The 18,064-nt window shown below is 39.0% G+C and overlaps 1 protein-coding gene across 1 annotated transcript in view; it reads left to right on the top strand.

Annotated features, from left to right (window-relative positions):
- Positions 1–2,356: 2,356 nt before the first annotated feature.
- LOC115419989 (serine/threonine-protein kinase 3/4-like) overlaps positions 2,357–18,064 on the top strand; it is a 34,495-nt gene continuing 18,787 nt past the window's right edge. Inside the window, exons 1-3 of the mRNA XM_030135085.1 lie at positions 2,357–2,735; positions 7,078–7,158; positions 17,329–17,457. Of these exons, the coding sequence (XP_029990945.1) occupies positions 2,692–2,735; positions 7,078–7,158; positions 17,329–17,457 (254 nt within the window). The 5' untranslated portion in view covers positions 2,357–2,691. The remainder of the gene's footprint in view (positions 2,736–7,077; positions 7,159–17,328; positions 17,458–18,064) is intronic.

The following is an 18,064-nucleotide window of genomic DNA, read 5'->3' as shown; positions in this document are numbered from 1 at the left end:
TGGGAGTCATGATTGATAATCAGTTGACCTTCACGGATCACGTTGCCTCTGTCACCCGATCATGCCGTTTCACTCTGTTCAACCTAAGAAAGATCAGGCCATACCTAACCGAACAGGCCACCCAGCTCCTGGTGCAGACTATGGTTATCTCCCGTCTTGAGTACTGCAATGCTCTTCTAACGGGCCTCCCAGCTTGTGTTGTCAAACCACTACAGATGGTCCAGAATGCAGCAGTGCGTCTGGTCTTCAATCAGCCTAAAAGGGCACATGTCACCCCCTTACTCATTGAGTTACACTGGCTACCCATAGCTGCCCGCATCAAATTCAAATCTTTAATCCTAGCCTACAGAATTCTCCGTGGGTCTGCTCCTGTCTACTTAGGTGCACTAATAAAAGCTTATGTCGCCCCACGACCACTCCGCTCGTCTGGGGAACGTAGTCTGGTGGTCCCCAGACCTTGTACAAGACAATCCAGGCTCTTTTCATGGGTTGTTCCACGTTGGTGGAACGCTCTACCAAGTGCTACAAGAACAGAGTCATCCCTGCCTATCTTCAAGAAGCTCTTGAAGACCCAGCTCTTCCGAGAGCACCTCCTGTCCTAGCACTTTCAAACATTCCATTTTAAATATTCTAATAAGGTTTTTCCCAGGATTATCACAGATTCTTTCACGATTATCTCTGGACCTGCTGCGGTGGTCCGGCCTCTTCCCTGCCCTCATCATCACCACTCACTTATCCTCAACCGCCTCCAAGTGTCTCCCCCTACTCCCCCCTTCTCCCCCTCTCCCCAGTCCCTATCTCTATCGCTCTCTCTTTTTCCCCTTCTCTACTCTCTCTCTTTAACCCCAACTGGTCCAGTCAGTCGTCCATCCTCCAGGAGTCTGGGTCTGCTCCAGGTTTCTGCTGTTAAAGGGAAGTTTTTCCTCGCCACTGTCACCAGTCACAAGTGTTTGCTCCTGGAGGATTCTGTTGGGTTTCTGTAGAATTGACTTAGAGTCTGGTTTTGACCAACTCTATATATAAAATGTCAAGAGATAACTTTTTTGTGATCTGGCGCTATATAAATAAAATTTGATTGATTGAGTGATTTAATTGGTTTTCCCCTGTAAGTCGCTTTGGAAAAAAGCGTCTGCCAAATGCGTAAACATAAACATAAACATGATGGCAAACTGACAGGAAGTATGAAGAAGAAAACAGGAAGAGCTGAAGAAAAGATGAAGACCAGTATTAAACAAACAAATATGGCAATGATGTTGAATGAACCCAGTGTGTGTTGGATTTGTAGAACTGACCGCTGTTGGAGAGTGTGTGTGTGTGTGTATGGGGGGTTCAGTGGAGGGAACCTTCGGCAGGAGGAGGTTGGACAGCCGTCTGAGTGGAGAACACACAAACCATTAAACACTGAACGGTTTCACAGATTTCAGCTTTATATGACCAGGTGGTCCAAAGGTCCATGTCAAGTGTGTTTAGTCAGTGACACTTCAAGAACTGATCAAGTATCAGAAAAGTGACAGATGAGTGTCTGACATGGCTTTATATTTATGTCAATAAACCGTTAACATCTAGTTCAAAAGCAGTGAAGATAATAGGAAAAAGACAAACTTCATATTTAAAGGATCTGTGAGCTTATTTCTTAAATGTGGTGACTTTATAATGACTACAGTGTATTTACGGGAGTTTAATATTAAGAGGTGAAAATCCACAAAAAACCTAATGCTTCATAAAGCTGTAAAGGAATTATTACCTACGCCAAGGACGTTACGTTTTTGCCGGCGTTGGTTTGTCTGTGTGCAAGATAACTCAAAAGTTATGGACGGATTTGGATAAAAAATTCAGGAAATGTTGATACTGGCCCAAGGAACAAATGATTACATTTTGGTGGTGATCAGGGGGTGCACTGATCTGCCTTGGCTGAGGTCTGTGAGTGCTTCTCTAGTTTTAATTGTGTTTTCAGTGTTTTTATTAGAATTAAAATTTGAAAAATTAACAAGGTTTGATTGTCTGTTAAACATCTGCATTTGTAAAATGAATCATTAGGATTAAAGACTAATGATTGGTAGTATTTCAATTACATTTTGTTTTAGTATATTATTTTTTTCCAGGTTTTGAAAGCAGAACATAGAATGAATATTTGTACTTATTTATTTAAAGGGACAGTGCATAGTAATGGGACTGTCAGAATGAGCCAAAGGCTTCTTTACATCCAGATTATTTTTTGCCAGTGTTTTTCCGCCCCCTGGTGCCCCCCCTCGGCAGTTCCCCGTGTCTTTGCCGCCCCCTGGTGCCCCCCCTCGGCAGTTCCCCGTGTCTTTGCCGCCCCCTGGTGCCCCCCCTCGGCAGTGCACTCATTGTTTGGCCCGCCTTCCTGCTACTCTTCTCTACTCTTCCTGGTTTTCTGCCAAACGGTTTGTCAAACAGGTCAAAAGTTGTCGGGACTCGGAGGTGAAGGATGCCCCCCCCGCAGAGGCCTGGGCCGTGTGCTGAACCTGGACCGTGTGCCCCCCCAGCTCTAAAACAGGACAAACACACCGAGTGTTTCCAGCAGTGACAGAAGAAGCGGCTCCGCTGCCGAACTGCAGCCCGGGCTAACTGTTAGCCTGCTAGCTAACACACCGAGGAGGACCGGCTCAGGCAAGTCTGGAACAAACCACCAGAACCGGTCCAGTCCGACCCAAGAAGAAGAGAGACAACATGGAGAACAAGGACAAAGTGCAGATGAGGAACCACCCGCGCAGGTAACGGCACCAGAAAAGTCCGACCCCCGGAGATCTGGGACCCTCCACCGGGTCCACCTGAACCGGGTTAGGGTCAGGGGATGGGGGTCAGGGTTAGCTAAACTGGTCCAGGTGTGGGTCTGGGTCAGGGGGTCAGGGTTAGCTGAACTGGACCAGGTGTGGGTCTGGGTCAGGGGGTCAGGGTTAGCTGAACTGGTCCAGGTGTGGGTCTGGGTCAGGGTTAGCTGAACTGGACCAGGTCAGGGGTAGGGGGTCAGGGTTAGCTGAACTGGACCAGGTCAGGGGTAGGGGGTCAGGGTTAGCTGAACTGGTCCAGGTGTGGGTCTGGGTCAGGGGGTCAGGGTTAGCTGAACTGGACCAGGTCAGGGGTAGGGGGTCAGGGTTAGCTGAACTGGTCCAAGATCAGTATTAGGCAAGGGGAGTAGGTTTGATTTTGGCATTGGTGGGGACACAAAAGCACTCCTGAAAGTTGATGGGTTTTTTTTTTTTTTTTTTTTACATTTGCAATCATAATTTCACATCATGTCGAGCTGATCAAACAAGCAAACAATCATAGTCAGAAAAAACAAGTCAGTAACTGACATGTTTATAATGAATATCTGAATATCTAAAGACAATATAAGAATTTAATGCATTCTGCAAAGTTATTCTACTGACTAACACATGCATTGTTATTGAACCTCACCTGTGAATTTACAGCTCCTCTTCCTCCTCTCTACTGTCTGTCATCTGACATCAGTATGTTGATGCTAGGGATGGAACCATTACCGGTATAACAATAAACCGCAGTAAAATTGCCAGTGGTTAGTATTACCGTTTAAATTCTAATTCTCATGATAACTGTGTTTGATTATCCCACTTTTAGGGGAGAAAACGCCTATGTAAAGATCTGCTTTTATGTTAAATATTTGAGTATAGTTTTAATTTATTACAATTTTAATTTTCTATACCTAATATTTGGAACCAATATTCACTTTTAAAGTGTTTGAAAAGGTTCATTAAGCATCTGTGTGTTATTTATGTGATCAATTACAGACATTTTTCAAATCGGATTTTATATATTTTTTTGTGTTTTCTGTCCTATTATGTTTTTATAGTAGGTTAAAGTGAAAAATAATACACAGATGATATAGATGAAGTTGTGCTGAAAAAACAGATCCCAAACATGGGTATGGTAAACATTTGTTTATATAGTATATAAAGGAAAAACCAAAAGGACTGAAAAATGGATGAAATAGGCTCAGACCACTAAGGGTTAATATTTGAATGTTTCTGCAACAGAAAATGCATTGTGCCTATTATTTTATTTTATTTTATTTTATTTTTTTAAATACAGCTTGGTTGAATTATTTCAGTGTGTGTATTTGTACTTTTTGAACATTTTGTGCACAATTTCAACAATACCACGATAATAATGATGACTGATAATTTGGTCAGAATAACTGTGATATGAAATTTTCATATGGTTCCATCCCTAGTTGATTCATGACATATGAACAGATTCTGGATACACTGATCATAGTTTGATGGTCCAGTTACTGCCTGAGCAAAAAAGTCTTTTACTTTCAGTTATTACATGTAATTTATTCCCCAAAATATGGATAAAATCACATCTAGAATCACATTTACAATCTGAGGTTTTATTGTGTTTTCCCTACAAATTTTCTTTATTTGTGTCTTTTGAACAGTTGCTCTCTTCCATAGAATTACATGAAAATAATAAGTACAAATAACCTTAAAAAAGTGTATCTGTTTGGCATTAAATAGTATCTTTTATTGTATTGATAGTGAGTACCCTCAGTAGTGGCTGGATATTGGTAGGGATGTGTCCCTAGTGTCCCTACCTAATTCTAGGCCCCTGATATTAGGGCTGGGTGATCTGGAAATGACTCGCATGCTGATACTTGGTGGGACAGTTGTGATGTTGATAGTTGTGTGTTGTGTACTGGTTTGTTTAGTCTGTGTACTGACAGTAGGAAGTGTTTGACTTCCTGTTCTCGTCCACTCTTTATCAGTTTGATGCCAGTAAAGCCTGTGCCGTTGGTTCTCCTCATCCTCTGGTTCCTCATTCTGATCATGTAGCTGCACAGTTGGACCTTTTTGATGTGTCAGTGGCTTTGGCCTCACATGTAGTTAGTTTTCTGCAGTCACGCTAAACACTACAGTATCATCTAGAGCTGCAGCTGTTCATTATATTCTTCAGTTCAATTAAAAATGGTTTGAATCTGTAAAAAAAATAGTAAAAATGTGAAACAGACACATGTCTGCAGTGATGCAGTCGCTGTACCGGTCGGTTGTGGTAAAGAAGGAGCTGAGCCGAGAGGCGAAGCTCTCAATTTACCGGTCAATCTACGTTCCTACCCTCACCTATGGTCATGAGCTTTGGGTCATGACCGAAAGGACAAGATCCCGGATACAAGCGGTCGAAATGAGTTTCCTCCGTCGGGTGGCTGGGCGCACCCTTAGGGATAGGGTGAGGAGCTCAGTCACCAGGGAGGAGCTCGGAGTAGAGCCGCTGCTCCTCCGCGTCGAGAGGGGCCAGCTGAGGTGGCTCGGGCATCTGTTTCGGATGCCTCCTGGACGCCTCCCTGGGGAGGTGTTCCGGGCATGTCCCACCGGGGGGAGACCTCGGGGAAGACCCAGGACACGTTGGAGAGACTATGTCTCTCGGCTGGCCTGGGAACGCCTCGGGATCCCCCCGGAAGAGCTGGAGGAGGAGTCTGGGGAGAGGGAAGTCTGGGCATCCCTGCTTAGACTGTTACCCCCGCGACCCGGCCCCGGATAAGCGGAAGATAATGGATGGATGAAATAGTTGATGCACACATGCACACCGTTCAGGGTGCTTGGCAGAGGTTTGCGTTCTCTAAACACTTGTTTATATATACTTTTGTACTGTTGTTATTGTTATTATACATATTTTTTCTGTATCCTTCTACTTTTATACTTCTTGTGGTTGTTGTTTCTGGTTCTGGAATAAAAATAAGTTTCCAGGTTGTTCCATACAGCAGAAAAAGTTTAAGCTTGGTACCAGTCATGTGTCTGTCAAATTAGATTCAATTCCAATCAATATTTATTGCATTATAATGAAAAATGTGTGGTAAATGGGATTTTCAGTGTTAAATGTAAATGTCCACAGAGTCCACATTCCACAGTGGATGTGGACAATTTAGTTCCAGATACAAGAGATTGTTCTAAGCTACAGGTGGATCCAACTGGAGGCTAATCGGAGTCGTTTAGAATTTTTGATGAATTTTGGAAAATGTCTCAATGATGACAGATGGAAAACTGTAGATGTTGTGACCTTGCTGTGACCTTGAACTTTGGCCTACTGGGACCAAAATGTACTGGGTTGGTCCCAGGGCCTAGGCCTATCTGTGGGGAAGATCTGGGAAAGATGGGTGGAAGAGTTTTACACTAAAGTTGCTAACAAACAAACAAACAAACAAACACAAACAAACAAACACACAAAGCAAAGTGATCACAATATCTCCTGGTGGAGGTAAATATAGATATAAATAAACATTAACCAGTCCAATACCATGTATAAACTGTGTCAGTTCAGTCTAAAACACATTTGGATCCAACTGAACATAGCACTAACACTGAACTGGAACTAAGACACATGTTTGTGTGAAACTTTAAAGGAGTCAGTGATTGCTCCACTGAATAAAGTCCACATATGAACACGTTCTGCCTTTAGTCCTCGTCTCTTCTGTTGTTTGTGTTGATCCTGGGTCATGTGCGTCACTAAAATAATAATAATAATGGATTAGATTTATATAGCACTTTTTCTATTAACACATACTCAAAGCGCACACAGTGGATCCATTCTTCACTCGCTCTCACATTCTCCCTCTGGTGGTGGTCAACTACACTTGTATCCACAGCTGTTCTGGGGCAGACTGACAGAAGCGTGGCTGCCAATTGCACCTACGGCCCCTCCCACCACCATACACTCATACACATTCATACACCAGTGTGAGTAGCACTGGAGGCAAACGGGGAAGTGTCTGACCCAAGGACACAACAGACATGACATGAGCGTATGAAACACAAGAGTGGAAGCAAATGTTTAACAGCAGAGAAAGGAAGGAAAAGAAGCTTTGGTTCAGGAAAAGTGGAATCAAATCTGTATTTTAATGGACTGGAGTTGAAGCTGTTGTCCAGGTGTGTGTGTGTGTGTGTGTGTTTGGGCTCTGAGGTGTGAACGTCAGTGGGAACCTGGGTTAGATCTGAAACAGTTCCATGTGGTTCGGTTCTACTGTGCCATTCTGCTGAGTCCACATGAGCCATACCTGGTCTGGGACGTCCTCTTCATCCTCCTGTGTGTTTGTGTTTACAGACAGCTGAAAAAACTGAGTGAAGACAGTCTGACCAAGCAGCCAGAGGAAGTGTTTGATGTCCTGGAGAAGCTGGGTGAAGGGTGAGTGTCCGTCCAACTGAGCGCATTCATGTGTCAGACTGTTCACTAGGGCTGTGTATCGGCAAGAATCTGGTGATACGATACAAATCACAATACTAGGATCACGATATGATACATCACGATATATCACGATACTGTTAAAAAATCAATTTTATGTTTGTTTTGTTTTATAAAATGATTATTTCCTGAAAGAATTGAATTACACCAAAAATCTGCACAAATACTAAACACATTTTTATTTGATCCCAACAGGATCTAATGTTCTATCACAAAATGTTCCTGTGTTCAAACTGAAATTCTGTTTTACAGACATTCCAGTTTCAGATCCTGTTCAAATGTTCAGATTCTATTAGTTCAGAACTAACATCAGAACAGGATTTTTGCGCAATCCCAAACAAATGAACTAACATCTGCCTCTCAGACAGTAAAAAGTGCTTTTAGGATGCTTCAAATAACCATTATTTAATAAAACAGTGTTAAATAATAGTTAGATATAAACAATAAAGAAAACAAAAAACAAAAATAAACAAATACCTAAAAATATTGATACAGTACTTTTTAATATCGATGCAGTGTTGTGAAATGAAATATCACGATATATTGCTGAACCAATGTTTTCTAACACCCTTAATCACGATATATCACAATACTGTTAACAAGGCAATATTTGTTGTTTGTTTTGTTTCTTCTTCTAAGATATTATTTCCTGGAAAAATTTAATAATACCAGAAATATGCACAAATACTAAATACATTTTTATTTGATCAGAAGAGGATTTAATACTACAGGGTGAGGAAGCAAAATGTACAATATTTTGAGGCAGGGATTGAAAGACAGTGTATGACCAATTAGTTTATTGAAAGTCATGAGAATTTATTTGCCACAAGAAAATGTCCATAATAGAAAATGTTTTTATTCTATGTGTCCTCCTTCTTTCTCAATAACTGCCTTCACACGCTTCCTGAAACTTGTGCAAGTGTTCCTCAAATATTCAGGTGACAACTTCTCCCATTCTTCTTTAATAGTATCTTCCAGACTTTCTGGTAATAGTTTTGCTCATAGTCATTCTCTTCTTTCCATTATAAACAGTCTTTATGGACACTCCAACTATTTTGGAAATCTCCTTTGGTGTGATGAGTGCATTCAGCAAATCACACACTCTTTGACGTTTGCTTTCCTGATTACTCATATGGGCAAAAGTTTGTGAAAAGGTATGGATAATAGTGTTAGGTATGATTATGACATCAGTATATGTTTGGTTTCAAAACAACTGACGTAGTGTCTGCTGAGAAAAAACAACTAAATGTTCATTGTAACTTTTGCTTCCCCACCCTGTATATCACAACACTTTCCTCTGTAAAAACGAAATTTTGTTCTAAATAATAATAATAAATAAATAAATAAATACATAAAATGATGTTTACAGACATTACAGTTTCACATCCTGCTCAAATGTTCATATTCTATTAGTTCAGAACTAACATCAGAACAGTATTTTTGTATGATCCCAACAAAAGAACTAACATCTGCCTCTTTCAGACAGTAAAAAGTGCTTTTAGGAGGATTGAAATAACCAATATTTAACAAAACAGTGTTATACGTTTAAAAAAAAAAAAAACTACATGCATGACGTGCAATATCACAACACTACCTTTTTAGTACAAACAACAGAGCAAAATACCCATGTAAATAAACACCTAAAAATGTCGATACAGTACTTATTAATATCGATACAGTATCATGAAAGGAAATGTCACGATATATTGCGGAACCGATATTTTCTTACACCCCTAACTAGGATCGTGATAGGATATATCACGATATATAATGATACTGTTAACAAGGCAATTTTTGGTTTGTGTCTTTTTTTAAAATGATTATTTCCTCGAAGAATTGAATTACACCAGAAATCTGCACAAATACTAAACACATTTTTATCTTACCGGCCGACAGGCCGTAAGCTATTGTCGTCATGCTGCATCTTTTGTCTGTTACAAAAATTTCAATCATCTTCTTCTCCGAAACTACAATTCCAATTGACTTCAAACTTGGTATACAGCTTCTTTATGATGATGTCAACAAAAGTTAGTGAAATTATTTGGATCCGGATCTGATTCTGGATTTGGTGCAACTTTGAAAAATGTCCCCATTATCAGAGATAGGAAGTGGATGGATGCAGTAACTCAGTAAATATAAATGATATCCAGTGTAAATGTCTCCAGTCCAGCCCTGATGGGGAGGTGACCCAAACATAATGTCCACATGCTGATCAGGATCTTCTTCTGGATCTGGAACTGACGCAAAATTTAACATGGGCTCTTATGGGGAAAACATTTCAATCGTCTTTTTCTCCCAAACTCCAGTTCTGATTGACTTCAAACTTGGTATACAGCTTCTGTATGATGATGTCAACACAAGGGATTGCAATTATTTCAATCCAGATCTGATTCTGGATTTGGTGCGACTTTGAAAAATTTTCCCATTATAACAGATAGGAAGTGGATTGATCCAATAAATCAGTATCAATGATATCAAGTTGGAATTAGAATTTTTTACAGATCGGATTGGAATATGACCAAAACATGGGCTATTTCTGTAATATAATAAATACACAGAACTGGGTGAGAATAAATGGCATCTGGATACATTTCTCAAAGGTTTCAATTTGGCTGGTTAGCTACAGGGCCATTGGTCTGATTTTTATTTAATCACAACAGGGTCTAATGTTATATCACAAAATGTTCTTGGGTCAAGTCACACACCTATTGACTTTGAATCAAAAAATTAGAATTGAGATAATGATTTCAAACTTTTTGCAGTTCAGTAGTATAACATCTTAAGTTTCTAAATCCATGAAAATTTTTGTCAAAAAAGGATTTTCAAGAAAGTTATAGAACTTTTTATATGAACTAAATTCAGTCCTTTGGAAAGTTATCTAAGAATGAATCATAACATAACTTATCATTGCTACAGTTCTAAATCTCAATCATATATTTCTATTTTCAATGTAGTTTTATGACCTTTTATACATCCTTTTATCATTATAAAAATAATTTTGTCATAAAAATTGGTGTAAATTGCGTTTTTAAGCATTTTAATATCAGATGGTGCCAGTTATGTAGGGAATTTTCAGTTTTCTCAAAAAGCATGTTTTTTTTGTTTTTTTTATCACTAATTAATCAAATGGATTCTGTTGGGTTTCTGTAAATTAACCTAGAGTCTGGTTTTGACCAACTCTATATATAAAATGTCAAGAGATAACTTTTTTTTGTGATCTGGCGCTATATAAATAAAATTTGATTGATTGAGTGATTTAATTGGTTTTCCCCTGTAAGTCGCTTTGGAAAAAAGCGTCTGCCAAATGCGTAAACATAAACATAAACATAAACATAAATGGGCTAAACCAGGGCTGTCAAACTCATTTTCTTCCAGGGGCCACATTCAGCCCAATTTAATCTGAAGTGGGTCAGACCAGTAAAATAATAGCATGATAGCCAATAAATAATGATAACTCCAAATTGTTTTAGTGCAAAAAATAACATTCAGTTCTGCCAATATTTACATTTACAAACTATCCAAACAAAAAAGATGTGAATAACCTGAAAAATGAAATTTGTTAAGAAATGTAAGTACAATTTTATCATTATTATGCTTCGATTTATCATTTATACATATACATTATAGATCAGATATACAAAGGCACAAAACATTTAGTAACAGGCAAAATATTGTTAAAATTGCACTGAATTTTCTTTAGACATTTCAGGTTGTTCATGTTTCTTCAGGTTATTCACATTTTATTGTTAAAGGATAGTTTCTTAATGTAAATATTTTCATAATTTAATGTTTTTTTGCACTAAATCAAAGAGAAAAAAATTGGTGTTGTCATTATTTATAGGTTATTATGGTATTATTTTTTGAGTTTGATGCCCTCACTTGCACTTTGCAAATTCATCCCGCGGGCTGGATTGGAAACTTTGGTGGGCCGGTTTTAGCTCCCGGGCCGCATGTTTGACACCTGTGAGCTAAACCAATGGAAATTTCTGAAAGTAAGCATTTAATCATCCGCTTAAGCATGGCCTCATTGGAATTTAAGATTATTGTGTCGCTAATCTAAAAAAAAGATTTTTTTGTTCCCTACATAACCAAAAATAGGTCTCGACATAAAATAGCTAGCTTGTGAAGGATTTTTTTCTTTCACTTTCTATAGATTTAACTTTTCAAATCAATAATTGTGATATTCTATTCTCTTCATATGGATTTGATATACATGAATATTACATTCTCTGGAAAATATTTCCTCTTAATTGAGATTAACTTGAGCAGTCTGTCTGTATGAATGTTAATTTTTGCTCCCTACATAACCATGCAGTTTTTCAAATTTTTATGGCAAAAGATGGCACTATTTCTTTTGTTTCTTTTTATGAGCTTCAAGTACAAGTTAATTAGTTGGGCACTCCCTACATAACCATGTGACTTGACCCTCCTGTGTTCAAACTGAAATTCGGTTTTGCAGACATTACAGTTTAAGATCCTGTTCAAATGTTCATATTCTATTAGTTCACGACTAACATCAGAACAGTATTTTAGTTCAATCCCAACAAAGGAACAAACATTATTAAATAAGAGTGTTAAATAATAATAAATAAAATATCAACAAAGAAAAACAAAAAACAAAAATGAACCTCCACAATATCTGCATTTGAATAAATACCGAAAAATATCCATACAGTACTTTTTAATATTGATACAGTATTGTGAAATGAAATATCACGATATATTGCGGAACTGATATTTTCTAACACGCCTATTATTAACCACCTGCTCCTTCCTTTTATTCCACTTACACTGTCCTAGTTACTGATGTGCTGTCCTTTCTATCGCTGTCAAACCTCATTTCTGCTCCTCCTCCTCTTCCTCCTCCTCCTCCTCAGATGCTCATCAGCGTAAACATTGCCTCTTCATTTCCTGTTTCTTCATGCACTTCCTGTTCTGAGGGTTGATAGACTCCGTGCATACGTTCAGTGCTGTCGTCTCATCTCTAACCGTCACTCTGTCCGTCTGCACAGCCTCCACTCTGCTCTTTATGGCATTCATCAGATAGCACTTTTATTTTTGATGAGCTCTTTATCAGATCATTTATTTACAGTTACTTATCACCTTTTATACACATGGTGCTTCTCAGATGACTGAAATTCTTTATTCAGTCATCACATAATCCAACCAGTGTCCACACTCCAAACATTCCCCACAGGTTAGTGAGTGAAAAGGCCCAGGCAGAAGTAGAATGCTTCTATTAATGCCTGTCCTACAGAACACATTCAGTTACCCAGCATTCAATATAAGTAAAAGGAAAAAAAAACAACAATGCATACAACCAAACAAACAAGCAAAAACATAATAAAGTGAAATGAAACCAGAAAAATAGAAAACATAACCAACTAAATTAATGGTAATTGCCTCCACCAGGAGGTATTGTGATCATTTTACTTTGTGTGTTTGTTTGTTTGTTTGTTTGTTTGTTTGTTTGTTTGTTTGCAACTTTAGTGTAAAACTCTTCCACCCATCTTTCCCAAATCTTCCCCACAGATAGGCCTAGGCCCTGGGACCAACCCATTCCATTTTGGTCCCAGTAGGCCAAAGTTCAGGGTCACAGCAAGGTCACAACATCTACAATTTTCCATCTGTCATCATTGAGACATTTTCCAAAATTCATCAAAAATTCCAAATGACTCCGATTCTCCTCCAATTGGATCCACCTGTAGCTTAGAACAATCTCTTGTATCTGGAACTAAATTGTCCACATCCACTGTGGAATGTGGACTCTGTGGATATTTCCATTGAACATTGAAAATCCCATTTACCACACATTTGAAATTAGAACTCAACTAATATTGATGTGAATTGAATCTAATTGGACAGACACATGACTGGGACCAAGATTCAACTTTTTCTGCTGTATGGAACAACCTGGAAACTGTCGGATTTCAACAGAAATAGTCGATCCACACATGCACACTGTTCAGGGTGCTTGGCAGAGGTTTGTGTTCTCTGAACACTTGTTTAATCTCAAGTCAAAAATAAATTATTTACTTACTACTTATTAGATCTTAACAGTTGTATCCTTCAAAAATTGCCCTACATACCATTTTTGTGAATATCAAAAATGAGCTCCACATTCTTATATCCACGCTGGCCTCATTCCATAATTTAACTCAGATTCAGATTCAAGTTTATTTGTCATTCCGGCAAATAAAAAATACACAAACAAAATATTGCACTCAGTTCCCCGACTGTCAGCAGCATTAGTAAAATAGTATAAAATTACTAATAAAATAATAAAAATAATAAAATACTGATATAAAAATAACTGAAAAAGTTTTATTTATAAAGTGCACAGCAGTAAAGTGCCAATTTAAAGTGCATTCTGGACTCAAGTTCAGCAGGAGTTCATCATTCTAACCGCCTCTGGATAAAAGCTGTTTCGGAGTCTGGTGGTCCATGCTTGGATGTGCCGTAGTCTCCTGCCTGATGGGAGAAGGGTAAAAAGTCCATGTGCAGGGTGGGTGGTGTCATCCATGATGTTCGGGGCTTTTTTCCTGCACCTGCTGGTGTACAGGTCTTGGATGCAGGGCACACAGCAGTCACAGATGTGCTCTGCAGCTCTCACCACCTGCTGCAGTGCTTTCTTCTCACCACTGTGCAGCTGTTGAACCACACAGTCACGTTGGAGGTGAGGATGCTCTCCACTGCACATCTATAAGAAGCAGTCAGGACAGAGGGGCTCAAACCTGCTTTCTTGAGTTGCCTTAGAAAATATAGGTGTTGGTGGGCTTTTTTCAGCAGACTGCTAGTGTTGTTTGTCCAGTTAAGATTATTTGAGATGTGTACTCCCAGGTATTTGAAGCAGGAGACCAACTCCAACAACAGATATACAGATATCTTCTTTTAGTCTCTTTTCTGGCTTTTTGTACAACAAATTTACAAACATCTCGCTAATCATGTTTAGACTCATGTCTAAACTAGACTCAATGACAGAACACTTCGAATACCTAATGTGAGATGGAGCAGAAACCTTCAAAGTAAACCATGACAGACTTCAAATCACAGAGTTCAAATAATAGATGATAATGAGTTGGATTTATACGGAGCTTTTCTTTAGTCTGAACTCTGAGTGTTTACACTGAATCTATTATTCATTAACAACACAGAATATCTGGAACAAACCAACAAACCACTCTCACTCCCACATACATTCACATTTAAAACAGCACAAATATTAGACAGAGTCAGAAATAAACAGAAGTTCTTCCCACGTGCAGATGGAGTCCTGACTAATGTTGGACTAGAACTAATGTTCAACATGTGTTTCATATGGTGGAGTAGTTTTGTGGAACAGAATGGAACAAAATATCAAACAGTGTGAAAACATCACAAGTGTCAGATGTATAAAAGCCTTATTTTCCACAGATACAGTAACAACAGGGGGGCGGGGGGGTGTCAGCTTCTTCCTACTCCATTTCTTTTTTTTGGTTACCTTATTGCCTTCAGTGTTCTAGAGTGTTCCGTTTAAATGTGGCATGTCTCTTTGCCTTTTGTTCACCATTATTTTTTATTGTTACTTCTGTTCAAAATCAACTTTATCTTTATTCATTGACTCCACATTCACATACTGACATTAACCTGCATCTGTGGACACAGCTGTCCTGGGACGGACGGACGGACAGATGGATGGACAGACGGACAGATGGATGGACAGACGGACAGATGGATGGACGGACAGACAGATGGATGGACAGACGGACAGATGGATGGACAGACGGACAAATGGATGGACCGGCGGACAGATGGACTAATGGACAGACGGACAGACAGACAGATGGACGGACAGACAGATGGACGAACGGATGGACAGACAGGCAGACGGACGGACAGATGGATGTCTGCCAGTCAGCAGTGACCTCTGACCTCCACCAAACACTCATACACACTCATACACACTCATGTACACTTACACACACTCATATACACACTTATACACACTCGTACACACTTATACACACTCATGTACACTTAAACACACTCATATACACACTCGTACACACTTATACACACTCATGTACACTTATACACACTCATATACACACTTATACACACTCGTACACACTTATACACACTCATGTACACTTATACACACTCATATACACTTATACACACTCATATACACACTTATACACACCCGTACACACTCTTATACACACTTATACACACTCATATACACACTCGTACACACTCATACACACTTATACACACTCATACACACTTATAAACACTCATACACACTCATATACACACTTATACACACTTGTACACACTTGTACACACTCGTATACACTCATACACACTCGTACACACTCATACACACTCGTACACACTCATACACACTTATACTCACTCATATACACACTTATACACACTCGTACACACTCATACACACTCGTACACACTCATACACACTTATACTCACTCATATACACACTTATACACGCTCGTACACACTCATACACACTTATACACACTCATATACACACTCATACACACTTGTACACACTTATACACACTCGTATACACTCCTACACACTCGTACACACTCATACACACTTATACTCACTCATATACACACTTATACACACTCGTACACACTCATACACAGTTATACACACTCATATACACACTCATACACACTTATACTCACTCATATACACACTTATACACACTTGTACTCACTCATATACACACTTATACACACTCATACTCACTCATATACACACTTATACACACTCGTACACACTCATACACAGTTATACACACTCATATACACACTCATACACACTTATACTCACTCATATACACACTTATACACACTCATACACACTTATACTCACTCATATACACACTTATACACACTCATACACACTTATACACACTCATATACACACTCGTACACACTCATACACACTTATACTCACTCATATACACACTTATACACACTCGTACACACTCATACACAGTTATACACACTCATATACACACTCATACACACTTATACTCACTCATATACACACTTATACACACTCATACACACTTGTACTCACTCATATACACACTTATACACACTCATACTCACTCATATACACACTTATACACACTCGTACACACTCATACACAGTTATACACACTCATATACACACTCATACACACTTATACTCACTCATATACACACTTATACACACTCATACACACTTATACTCACTCATATACACACTTATACACACTCATACACACTTATACACACTCATATACACACTTATACACACTCATATACACACTTATACACACTCATACACACTTATACTCACTCATATACACACTTATACACACTCATACACACTTATACTCACTCATATACACACTTATACACACTCATACACACTCATATACACACTTACACACTCATGTACACTTATACTCACTCATATACACCCTCGTACACACTTATACACACTCATACACACTTGTACTCACTCATATACACACTTATACACACTTATACTCACTCATATACACACTTATACACACTCGTACACACTCATACACAGTTATACACACTCATATACACACTCATACACACTTATACTCACTCATATACACACTTATACACACTCATACACACTTATACTCACTCATATACACACTTATACACACTCATACACACTTATACACACTCATATACACACTTATACACACTCATATACACACTTATACACACTCATACACACTTATACTCACTCATATACACACTTATACACACTCATACACACTTATACTCACTCATATACACACTTATACACACTCATACACACTTATACTCACTCATATACACACTTATACACACTCATACACACTTATACTCACTCATATACACCCTCGTACACACTTATACACACTCATACACACTCATATACACTTATACACACTCATACATAGTCGTATACACTTATACACACTCATGTACACAATCGTACACACTCGTACACACCCATACACAGTCGTACACACTCGTGCCCTGCTCAACAGCTGTGGTAATGACTGTCACTGTTTTGTGTGCAGGTCCTATGGCTGTGTGTTTAAAGCCCATTATAAAGAAACAGGGGAGATAGTCGCCATCAAACAGGTTCCTGTGGAATCCGACCTTCAGGAGATCATCAAGGAGATCTCCATCATGCAGCAGTGCAACAGGTACGTTTAAGAACTAAGGCTGCGTTCAGACGGCAGGTTCTGTGTGGTCCAAATCTGACCTGGACCACTTTCATATGTGGTCCTAAATCTGACCTGGACCACTTTCATATGTGGTCCTAAATCTGATCCAGATCTGATATTTTCCAGTGTGACTTCAGTCTGAACCTCCAGGTTGCATTTATCCAACCTTTACGTCATTGAAATGCGACAAATGTCACAGTTCGGCGCCGAGATGAGACACCTCATATTTCCTTCTGTAAACACAGTGTGTGTCTGTGTGGTCTGGTATTCCATCAGGACCTCTTTAGTCCATGTGGGTCACTTCAGGACCTCTTTAGTCCATGTGGGTCACTTCAGGACCTCTTTAGTCCATGTGGGTCACTTCAGTGTCACATTCAGTTCAGACTCAAAACTGATAGAAGTCACATTTGATACAGAATATGAACCAACACACACAAAAAAATCAGATTTAACCCAAAAATCTAATAGTGCATTAAGACCTGCTGTGGGCGGAGCCCGAGTTAAGTCTGTGAAACCTTGTATGTAATTTAGTTATTCTGTGAAACCTTGTATGTCATTTAGTTAATGTGTGAAACCTTGTATGTAA

This window comes from Sphaeramia orbicularis, chromosome 5 (genome assembly GCF_902148855.1).
Source record: "Sphaeramia orbicularis chromosome 5, fSphaOr1.1, whole genome shotgun sequence".
Lineage (NCBI taxonomy): Eukaryota > Metazoa > Chordata > Actinopteri > Kurtiformes > Apogonidae > Sphaeramia > Sphaeramia orbicularis.
This window is presented reverse-complemented; position numbering and strand designations above follow the sequence as displayed.